General features: G+C 34.7%; 2 protein-coding genes and 1 long non-coding RNA gene across 3 annotated transcripts; 1 reads left to right on the top strand and 2 right to left on the bottom strand.

Moving 5' to 3' along the window:
* Positions 1-963: 963 nt before the first annotated feature.
* Positions 964-3,011, top strand: LOC109087939. Its single transcript, XR_006161634.1, has 4 exons — positions 964-978; positions 1,842-1,864; positions 2,363-2,466; positions 2,714-3,011. It is a non-coding gene; the product is annotated as an uncharacterized LOC109087939 (long non-coding RNA).
* Positions 3,012-3,753: 742 nt separating this feature from the next.
* Positions 3,754-6,527, bottom strand: sil1 (SIL1 nucleotide exchange factor). Its single transcript, XM_042770149.1, is given in 9 exon segments — positions 3,754-4,185; positions 4,505-4,669; positions 4,764-4,860; positions 5,065-5,186; positions 5,271-5,459; positions 5,535-5,643; positions 5,725-5,833; positions 5,920-6,052; positions 6,130-6,527. Coding segments are annotated over 9 exon segments (1,392 nt in total). The 5' UTR covers positions 6,229-6,527; the 3' UTR covers positions 3,754-3,816.
* A 664-nt stretch (positions 6,528-7,191) lies between these two features.
* spdl1 (spindle apparatus coiled-coil protein 1) lies at positions 7,192-12,056 on the bottom strand. Its single transcript, XM_042770148.1, is given in 12 exon segments — positions 7,192-7,441; positions 7,905-8,193; positions 8,595-8,778; positions 8,861-8,970; positions 9,058-9,196; positions 9,279-9,389; positions 9,657-9,755; positions 10,244-10,393; positions 10,501-10,695; positions 10,995-11,171; positions 11,284-11,448; positions 11,890-12,056. Coding segments are annotated over 11 exon segments (1,779 nt in total). The 5' UTR covers positions 11,890-12,056; the 3' UTR covers positions 7,192-7,281.

Raw genomic sequence — 12,056 nt, 5'->3', positions numbered from 1 at the left:
ATTAAAATCTATTTTTAAATGTATTCCTGTGATGGCAAAGCTGATTTTAGGCACTTATTACTGCAATCTTCAGTGTCACAATATTCTTCAGAAATCATTCTAAATTGGCCCTCAAGAAACATTTCTTCTTATTATCAATGTTGTTAATATTTTTTATAATATTTTTAATATTATTTGATTAATATAAGTTTGAAATATAGCATTTTATATACATTTAGCATTTACTATACATTTATTATAAATGTCTCTACTGTCATTTTTCATCAATTTAATTCATCATTGCTGTATAATAGTTTTTTTTCCTAGTCTAATCTGTTTTTTTTTTACTTACCACAACTCTCTACAAAAAACACATTCAAAAAAAACAAAAGCATCCCAAACTGATAGCAAAATATAGCAAATAAGCAAATTACTGCATATGTGAAGCCCATGCAGATTTTGAAAACGAGGCATTTACTTACCATGTAAACCATTACAGGTAACGAGCCATTATTTTCTGCAACAAGCATTTTGCGATTTGATGAAGTTAGACATCATGTTTGTAAAAAAAGACCATTATTTAGACCCGATTATCCAGCTTTGCTCCTCTCGTGGACAAGGGGGACTTTATGCTTGTAAGTACGGCTTTCTCTTGCTATTTCTATTTATTAAAAAGTAAGGATAAATTGTGAGAAGCAGGATGCACTTTGTTGACGAATACTTTTCTAATCTAAAAACCACAAACAAATGACCTTAGTCCCAAATGCCCTTAGTCATTGTTTTTGGGCCATTGCATGAATGTCACCAGTCAGGTTCTTTCTGGGTAGGCAAAAACAAAGAGAGGGAGGGAGGAGTGTTGGTAATCTTGTTAGTTTTATAGCTATATAACTATGGATACAAAGATACAAATGTAGAGTTTCTGAGTTTCAATTCTCTCGACTAAAGTGACGATTGTGTTTGTAGGAGTGTTGGTAATCTTAAAAGCTATATACCTCTCTGGTAAGTATCAAAATTGGCATTTTTTTGGTACATAAATACAATGAAATGTAAATATTGTGTAATAATTATCTTAATTAAAACCAGATCCAGATTTATACTTACTCAGGTTACTACTGTTGTTTAACAAACATCATGTGACACTGATGTGTCATAATAAGTGTCATGTTTGAGATACACAATGTTTCTTTAACATATGGATGGTGAATTTTACATCGTTTGCTTTCCTGAAAATCCACACTTGATAAGGTTACAGCTCAGAAAAGGAAACTTTTGTTCTTTATAGAGCCATTATTCACTGTCCCAGACGGACCCATTTTGTGATATTTTGGAATGGGTCCATGTTGTAGAGATCCATGATAGCTGACATGTGACACTGATGAGAACTGGGATACTGCTTAGTGAGCCAGACTATTGCTGTTTTTTTTTTTTTAAAGAAAGAGAAAATATGGACAGAAACAAGCCAGAATCCAAAAGATGAAATGTTGACATAGGGTTAGTTATCCTTTATCCAGCCTGATTCTCTGACCACAACCTATCCTGAAGTATTGAAGGAAAATATATCCCTTTAATCTAAGCAAATACACTCAAGAACATTAAACTCAAGGACGTTCATTGTTTTTGAAATGACAAATATGATAACAAAAGGTTGAAAGGAAAAAAAGAGAGGAGCACAAATACATAAAGTACCTGCTATTCAAGCGAAACATACAATAGGTTAAATAGAAAGTACAAAACTTGCTTAGCCACTTTTTTTTTTTTTTTTTTTTATCTAGTCTTGTCTGGAATTTCAACAGGGAAAAACTAGTGCCTTTACTGGTTTATTTCTCATAATAATATACATTTTTTCAATACTATTTCCACAGTGGCAGAAACACAACAGAGCGAGGTAAGTTAAAGTAAAAGCAGTCATTTTAAAATTACCAGATGTTGCAGTAACTATTTCAGATTTTTAATGTTTTTGAAATGTCTTTTATGCTCACCAAGTTTACATTTATTTGAACAAAAATACAGTAGAAATCATAATATTGCCATAGTCCAGTATTTAGTGTCTCATGTTCCTTCAGAAATCATGCTGAATTGGTGCTCAAGAAACATTTATTTATTTTAAAAACGTTTTTGTGGAAACTGTCACATTGTTTTCAGGATTCTTTAAAGATTATAATTTAGCATTTATTTTAAAATAGAAATCTTTTGTAACATTATAAATGTTTTTTTTACTGTCACTTTTTATGTTTAATTTAATGCTCCCTTGCTTAAAATTTTTAATTTCTTTAAAATTAAAATTTACTGACCCAAAACTGTAGCGTATAATCAAGTAAAATGGAGGTAAAGTGTCATGATATTTGATTTTATTTTGGTAATCTTTCTGGTATCTTCTTAATAGGACAACAATGTTCCTGATTTTGGATGTACTCGTGAGTACAATCCAGTGTGTGGAGATGATGGAGTCACATACTCCAATGAGTGCATGCTACACTGGGAGAACAAGTAAGTGAGCTGAACATTTGTGCAATGTTAATTCAACATTTTGAGAAGGCTGATGCAACAGATGTGAGAAATCTCAGGCTAAGCCCAGATGTCAGTTTTAAATCAATTACGTACAAACCTCCCAAGGTTTAGTAAACATGTTTTCATGATGAGGACATCATTATTTAAAAAAGCACAAGGCATAGTCAACATTTTTGACAGCAATTCAAAGTATTTGTACCTCTTCTAACCGGTCTTCTCTGTTTAGGTATCGTGACAAGAATGTCAGCCTGAAGCACGTAGGAGTGTGTGAGACCTCCTGAAATCACTGCTGTTACATCTATGGCATCCAAAATGGCTTTCCATTTAGATACTACAGCAACTACTAATGATTTTCTCTGATTAATGATTAATCAGTATCATATAATGACATATGCTATTTGAACTTTTTCAGACATCGCTTTGTCAACATGTAATTTCAGGCAATAAAACAGTTAAGCATTTAAGAGCTCTATTGTATTAATAAATAAGAACTTTAATTTCAAATAAAACATATTTATAATGGATTTTTTTCTTCCTTCTACATAATTACTACGGCTCTGTCCTGAAAAGGACAACAGCAGGATTTTGTAGTAAGAATTTATTTATTTGTTTATTTTTCTGGGCCAGAAAAAAAAAAAAAAAAAAAACTACAGAATCTTCAGAAAGCTAAACATACTTAAAATAATATTTTCAGTATATGGGTGAATATCTGATTTCTTTTTGTTTCAATCATTCAAAAATACATTAACAATTCAATGTATACATACACTGACTTGAACATATATTTTCTGTTATAAATGTTTTTGTTTTCTGAAATGCATTTAATTTAGACATTTTTTGAGGGCCATAAAGTAAAAAATATTGGGGGTGATAAAACTATCCTTATGTTATAATCATCTGATTATAATTATAATGTTAAAAAGCTGATTTAAAGTAAATAAAAACGTAATATACAGTAGAAACCTGATAAAGATGTTTTCTGTGTAAACGTCCCACAAGTGAACACTTCTAAAATGTTTAGTGCAAATATGTTTAGAAGTTGTCCTTATTTGTGGTGAACACATTTTAAATGATCATTACTTGCTCGTCTAATTATGTGAAAATTATCAAAAATTCTAGCACTACAGCTGTAAAAAGTTTGGTTTATTTTTTCTGATTTGTTATTAAAATTATACTTCATCTATAGGGCTTTTTTCAATTGTTAATAGCATGGTGAAGAAATTAATTTGCATGCCACTGTCTTAATGGAGCAACCAGACAAATCCATCATTAACAACTCAATTATTTTATTAGTTCACTGTGTTCCAAGAAAGCAGCAGCAGTACCAATTTATACCTGTCGCATTTTAACCACCATAGAGTCCACAAGTGCCAGGATCTCCGCAAAATAACCGTCCTGCTCTCCTACATCCTGCTCCGTGAGCACCAGTTCTTGGTACTGTATTTGCAGTTCACTAAGAGAGGCTGTCAATGCGGGATTCTGTTTATATTGAGTCTGACATTGAGCCATCATGGCAAGCAGAGTGCGCAGAGCCTTCTCTCTGCAGTCATGCTCAGGTGACACTAAAAGCTCAGGCACAAGGCTGCACCAGCCCTGCTCCACCAACACAGGCAGGAGGGAGACTTCAGCATACTGTCGCAAACGTTCCTGATGAGACGAATCTGGTATAATGTCCATTCCCACCTGTGATATCAACTCCTACAACACAAAGTGACTTTGAACATTGAGTAAATTAAATACAGTATAAATTGTGAAATTAAAAACTGACTTCAATTTCAAACATGTTTTACCTTTCAAAATGTAAATGTTTATTATGTTATTATTAGATTTTTAAAATAATATTTGAAACATTTTAATATAGATTTTATTTCTTGATGGCAAAGCTGAATTTTCAGCAGCCATTACTCCAGTTTTCAGTGTCACATGACCCTTCAGAAATTCTATTATTATTATTATTACCAATGTTCTGCTGTTCTGAATGGCGTAGCAAGGTTTAAATTTGTAAACTAATATTAACCTTTTCAGTGATCATATCATAGAGAACTGTGATGATTCTCACGTGCAGGGGTTCTGTCCCTGGTGTTTGAAACGGTTCGTTAAGCACCTGCACACCACCAAGTTTCAAAAAGTGACTTTGTGCAAATGGGAAGTGACGCAGGAGTGAAGCCACAGCAAATAACACCTGTGTTAAATCAGAATGTCAACAGTTAATGATGCATTCAACGACATTAATAAATAATAACAGCATAATGCCATAGGTTTCTGCTTGGTCATACCTTTTTCTTTACTGATGTTGGTCGCTTAGTGGCAAGCAATGTCAACAGTTTCTGTAACGCACCGCCTTCTATTGCCTCAACTTGCACTGATGGATTACTAGAAAAATGCAGATGACAATGGATTGCGTTATTTTGTATGTGCTTTCGTTGATGGATTTGTATGGAAATGTAGATGATGATTGAAGGGATTTCTAATGAAATTTCTGGATTTTGCCCACAAAAATTCACTGAACAACAGTAAATGTGACCACACTTTAAATCACATGTAAGTAGCAGTTTTGATTAAGGAGATACCACTTACCTTGAAACAGCAGATCCAAGAACAAACGCAGCACTCTTCTTGAGATGAATGTCTGTACTGTTTAAAGCCTTTATAACCAGTTGCATTTCTCCCATGGACACCAAATTCTGGGCATTATCTACCTATAAAAGGGATTCAATGACTTTGAGAAACAGTGAACTGTATTTCAAAGACATTTTGTTTCATAATCATAATTAAGGCTTGACCTGGTGCACAAGGTACTCCAAGTCAAGAAGAGCTGTGATCTTTTCCTCAGTTGTGCTGTTGGTATTATTAAATTGGTTTAAAAGCCTCCTCATAACTTGAACATCTGTTTCCACAAGCATGTCGAGTGCCTCCATGTCTTTTTTAAGCTCTTCAATGGGGCGAAATTGAGCCCTCACTGCACTCTCATCCTATAATCAAACATCTTGATTAAAAATCTCAAATAACAAAGGAAAATGGCTAGTGATACAATAAAATGAACATACTTGTTTTGAGTCCTCAGGATCATCAATTCCTTTTTTAAACTTTTTCAAAGCCTCTTTCAACTCCTCAGCTGTGAATGAGGGGCTGTGAACGTTCATCATCCCTTGCCTGCTCCACAGTGGAAAATTATGCATAACAAGCTATGTGATACACATATTTATTTTAGATTACTACATTGTTAGATTGATTTACTTTTTTATATATGTATTTTATTTGAGAACTTCTTCCTCTCCCATCTTGACCTCTCTTTGGCCCGTCTGAAGATTCAATCTGACATGAGAGCCTGCTGGAACTGCTTGACCTAAATTGAATTAGACAAATAAGGAATTGATCTGTTAATCATCAATTTATTTAAGGACACAACAGTCAGCATGGGAATAAACACACCTGGTTTGAGAGTTTGCCACTTGTCTGTAGGTCTAAACACCTCCAAATCTTCAGAATCCTCCTCCTCTAATAGTGTCTCTTCACCCTTGCTATGATCATCAGAGCCTTCTTTGATAGACAGGGCTGTTGGTGACTGAGTGGCCAAAAATGATAGTGTTATTAAAGTGTTGCAATAAAAGAAATACTAAGATGTGCAACAGCAGATCTCACCTTCTCATTGTGGGCACATATGAGATGAACACTGACAAGCCAGAGGGCGATTGACAATCCAAGTCTCCACTTCTTTTGCATTATACGTCTAGTCATCATCTTGAACGAAAAAACAAACAAAAAAAAATCGCAATATGCGCGCAGATAAATCCTGAAAAATAATTCGATAAACAATCACACGTCATCCATGCCCAAGAGACCAGCTGTACGGAAAATCCATTCTAAAAACGTTGGCGATGCAAGGTTACTAAATCAACTCATTTCGGATTTGCCCGTTCGACGGTAAAAATATCAAAATATGTTTTGTTTAAGCATGAGTTGAACGTCACCACCAACCAGAAAGAAACAACTAGAAACCACGTGTATTTCCGCAGTCCATCCTGACAGAATACGTAAACCAATCAGACAACTGCAAGTGTGTGTTTTCGAAAAACGTCATTCTTTCTAGTCGCGATGATTGGCTAAAGATGCACCTTTTCATGACGCAATCAAAGGTTGAACTGACCGCTTTTTATTATTAAACATAAAATGTATTTTATACATTTTAACATTACGTTTTTAAAATAGGACACGGCTATACATGTAATGTTAACTTCCTCTTAATTACGTATATGTGGATTATACAAGCAACAAAGACCTACAAAAACTTTATTTTTTCCTTTTCCAAGATCTCAAATAATTATTTTTTAAATCAACAATAAGGCTATAGTAATAACTAACGGTTATATGAACTAACCATTTGCACAAATACTGCTGAAGCAGAACTTATGATTATAAAATGGCAATACTGTACTCAATATACAATAACACAATGGCTTATACACTGTTCAAACAATCATGCATGTTTGTAAGCGGTTATAAAACTGAGAAATAACAGGTACACAAGTTGAAAACAAAAAGTTAATGAATTACTAAGGCTGGATTAGTTCAGTTTTTTATTTTTATTTTATTTAAACAGGCTCAAATATTTAACTATATTATAAAGTTGAGATGAATGTTTAAAAGTAAGAGGTTGTTTGAATGTTGTAGGTATAAATGTATAGAGGTAAATTGTTTTGTAAATTGTGTGCTTGTAAAATACATACACACACAATATCTTTTTTTTAACTATGAAAAATAATGATAAAGGATTCACATTTTACGTTAGCCAAACTACTGTTGAGCACACTCGTTTGCCATCGTTTTTTCTGAGTTAACATGAGTGGGTTGTTGGTACTTTTTCCTCTTCCTTTCAGTTCTCCAGTTCTCCTCCTCGTCACTGCTTTGATGAGTTTGATCCTCATTCTTGCTATTGGAGTCACTTACAGGAGACCTACAGGCAAATCATTCAGTTTGTGGTGGTTCAAAATACAGACCTAAAGTGCTAAAATGTAAATGTCATAAACCAGCATCAAGTTAATTGTTTTTAATTGTTTTGATTTTGTGTAAATGAGTTTTTTTTTAATTAATTGTGGATTGTTTTTTTGATAGTTAAAATTTTAATGTTGTGGTAGGAGTGTTCTGACAGTTGAAGTTTATATTACTCAAATATCAGGCTACATTCCACAATGTTTTAACAGTCCTTTAACAGTTCATCTTCACATAGTGTAGTCATTAAATGTCAAAAGAAGCTCCTTCGAGCTACAGGGTTCCTGAGAGGCAGTGGTAGAGCGGGAAGTGACGGTCGAGGAGTGAGTGTTTTCATAAAACCCAGGAAGAGGAAGATGACAAAGACTGTAAAGTTGACACAGCGCAGCAGAAAGGAGAAGGGTTGGCATGCAGAGGTTGGCACTGACCTGGGCGCATCAGGAATGCAGACTGGGGGATCCTCAGAGATTCGGACAGACTTGTTTTCACGGGACATGACCGGGTTGGGTTCTGTGGGTTGTGCAGACTGCAGGGGGATCACAACCGGCTTCTCAACGGGATGACTAATGTTTTTTTCCTCTGTATTTTCACTAGAGCCCTTGCTTGGCTCAGTGTCCATGGTTGCAGTTTCCTCTTTGCTAGGTGCTGATTTTTCCTCTGGAACAGGTACAGGAAACTTCTCCCGGCGGCGTTTCTGTACTTGTGCTTTGTTCACCTCTGAATACATAATGGTACATTTATTACCAGCATATAATTGCAGCACAAAGATGAATTATCCAATAGAGTGCAAAAGTACCCGCCCACTTTTTCAGTGGCCTTTCTTATACATCTTTTATAGGAAAGTCTTCATTAAAGAGTTCATGAACCAAATCAACCAGCTAACCAGCAAAGTTCTTTGCATAATCATACCAATGATTAACATCCTTGTAGATCACAGTAGGTCACTCTTAAAGACTTTTAACAAAGTCAGTAAGTCTCTTAAGTTATTGCTAAAAATCAATTCTCCTCTCGAGAAAACGAAAGGAATTTTTACTTTCGGAACCTGACTGTTGCACTTTGTTACACACCAAACTGGTTTATGTAGAAAACTAAAGTTCAGAGATGGAGAAAAAAAATACCATTAGGTGTATATTTCATCTTTAGTTCTTCCAGCTTGACTTGGAGCCTCATATTGTCACTGTGTCTTTGTTTTAGTGCTTGCTCTGTGCCATAGAGTTTCCTCTCCAACTCCAACACTCTCTGACTTTCAGAGAGAGCCTTCATTCTTGCCATGGACAACTCGTCTTTCAGTTTCCAGTTTCTCTTCATATTTACTTTAATATTATATTTGATTTTTGTTTTTATGAGTTATAGAGAAAAGTAAGTATAATTAATGAGAAAACACTTACTTTGAATTCGAAAGTTGCATTTTTAATAGGTCTGTGTAATAAGTCTCATCCATAAGTTCGCCTTCTTTAAAGGGGGCAGGTGGATGCTGGTCTTTTACAGTCATCTGTTGGTTGATTTGGTTGTTGAATTTTTATTTGTTGTTTGTAATATATTTGATTTTTTTGTTGGACTTTTTATTTGTAATGCTGTAATTTTTTTTATTTATTTGTTTTATTTTATTTGTCAGGCTTTCTATCTCATTGTTCTTTTCAGATAACATGAATTGCAATCGTTCAAGCTGTGCTGGGTCGGCCCTGTTGCCCTGGAGCTGCATAAGTGTGGCTATCTGCATCTAAAACAGCAGACACAAGAAAAACTATTTTGTGAGAAAATTTTATTAAAGCGTAAAAAAATTCTCATAAAACATTATTTACCTTCATGCGGTGCATATGTTGCTTAGTGAGAACGTGCTGCTTTTGTAGAGACTCATGCTGCCGTTTCATGCTGTTCAGCTGCCGCTCCATCTCTGCTCTCTTGTCTTCTAACTGTGCAAATCCAAATATTTTGTGTCATGGCACGAAGGAATTTAAGTTTTACCTCATGAAACATTTAGTAATGACCATTTCTATATATTAACAGTTTTATAGTAATTTTACTAGTTTACTGCCTTTTTTAACCAAAAAAATGTATTGCATAGGTATTATAAAATGTTATTCAGATGCTCTCAAAATTAAGCTTGAGTTATAATGAAATCTCTTAGCAGACATAAATATCATAAAGCCAAGTAGTAGAAGTAACGCTTAATGATGTACCTCAGAAAATAAAGAATTGCCTTTGCTGTTTGGATCTTGTGCCTGCTGCAACACCTGTTCCAGCTGGATTTGAAGGTCTTGGTTGGCTTCACGAGCTTTCTACATTGAGTAGAACAAATAATGTAATTTTATTAATTTTTTTAGATCTTTAAAAAAAAAGATCTTTGACTTGATTACGATTATCACTGCACCAGAATTCCATGTTTTTCCAACTTTCTATTTATCAAACAATCCTTAAAATAAAAAAAAAATAAAAATAAAAAAAAATTATCAGTTTCCACAAAAATATCAAGCAGCACAATTGCCACCAACTGTGATAACAGTAAAAAAAAAAAATTAATCAGGACCAAATTAACATATAAAAATTATTTCTGAACCATCATGTGACACTAATGACTGAAATAAAGGCTGCTGAAAAACGTAGCTTTGACCTTCACAGGAATAAACTACATTTTGAAATATATTAAAATACAAAAAGTTATTTTAAATTGTAATATTTCATAATATTACTGTATTTTTTTTATCATGGTGTAAATACATTTTTTTTTCTTCCTAAAATGTTTACTTGAAAATGCTTATAGACATGCCTCCAAAGCATTGTAGCAGGACACTGCCTCTTTCTCTCTCTCTTCCTTCTCTTCTGTGAGTCTTTCTAGTTGTCTTTGGAGGGTGGTGTTGGCAAAATGTAATTGTTCTTCTTTGTATCGTGCCTCCTGAAGCTCCTGCCCCAGAGTCGCCTGCAACACAAGGTCATGCTTCAGCACCAAGTGCACACTGACATTCCTAATTTCTATGAAACCATGTTCTTCCATTAATAATAAAGATTTTTAAGAAGGTACTTTACCATTGCTGATTCCATATCCATATTCTGCATTTGCAGCTCAAGAATCTCTGAGGACATTGTTTCATGTGCACGTTCTGTAAGGACACGAAGTTCTTCAGTTTTGGTGTTTAGTGTTTCAGACTGCTGGTCCAACTTGTGTCTCATCTGCTTCCCAGCAAGTTGAGCCTCCTCTAAATCTGTCTTAATTTTTTCCAACTACAAAGAAAGATATGAGATATTACTTTTTATTTATGCTTTAGCCCAAAAAGTGTGTAAGTTTTTTGCTACTAGTAGTGTCGGCAAATGTAAAATTTAAAATAGTTTTCAGATTTCCCGCTCACTCGCCCCTTTATCCAATTGTGAGAAATTATTTTAACATAAAAAAAGTCACATACTTGAATTTTAATGATTTAAAAACATTGAAGATGAATGAATCCAATGGCAACTTCTGCTTTATATATTATAAGAAAATAAAACCTGCTACTTTTGAGGATGAATACTGCAAATATACTGACCTTATTCTTTAAATCACTGAGCTCAAGTGCATGGTTCCTCTCCAGCAGAGTTTGTTGCTGCTCCATTTGATGTTTCTGTTGGCTTTTGACAAGATCAAATTCTGATCGCAGACTCTCCAGCATCCGGGCCTTTAACTCAGCTTCCCTTTGTAAAGAGTATTTCTCTTGTTCCAGGGCCTGCAATTAGAGAACACTGTAAAAGTTATATTTTAGCACATTTAAGGAATCATTAACTGATAAACAGTACTGTCAATTATCATACGGTGGACATCAAACGCTGGGTCAGTACCTCAATGACATTGGACATCTCAATCCGTTGTTCCTCCAATTTGTTGTGCAGATCCATTTTGTCATCCAAGAGTTGAAGTCCATACTGCCCAGCCCTCTGAAGAGCCTCTTCTCCTTCCTGCACCTTGCGCCGCAACACTTTCACCTCATCCTCTAGAGCTGACATCTAAAAGCAGAGAGAATATATGTGGTCATTTACCTGTGTAACGTAGAGGAATGTGTACACTTTTTGTCTCTCTCATATGTGTGTGTGTGTGTGTGTGTGTGTGTGTGTGTGTTTCTTTAAAATGTTTGCCCCAGTCCAGCCCTGTCAGGCACCATTCACTTTCATTGCATCTTTGTCCACATAGTAACAGTGATTCTCCTTTAGTTTTTCATTTAAGAAATTATGTCAAATAGGTCAGGAACAGCATGAGGGTGAGTAAAGGAAGACATAATCTAATGTTTGTTTGTTTTTTTGTCACTAGCGTTATCGCATTAATTTGTTACGTCGCGCTAACTGCAAACTTCGATCAAAACCATCGCGTGGCACTGGTAATAAGAAAGTTTTATAATGTCACATTTAATTCACAGCTACATAACAAAATACATGTCTAAAAAATTTTACCTTAAGGTTTAAAAGTTGGCGATGGCAACCCTATTTCTGAAGAACGAACTGCCCCAACCGCTTTCTTGGTCGCGTACTTTGTTTCAAACGGCTAGTTTGAATTCTGCAGCAGTAGTCAATCACGTATCGCGAGAAAACACGAGGTTTCCAATCCTACACAAAGCGCT

Source organism: Cyprinus carpio, chromosome A14, assembly GCF_018340385.1.
Source record: "Cyprinus carpio isolate SPL01 chromosome A14, ASM1834038v1, whole genome shotgun sequence".
NCBI classification, from domain to species: domain Eukaryota; kingdom Metazoa; phylum Chordata; class Actinopteri; order Cypriniformes; family Cyprinidae; genus Cyprinus; species Cyprinus carpio.
This window is presented reverse-complemented; position numbering and strand designations above follow the sequence as displayed.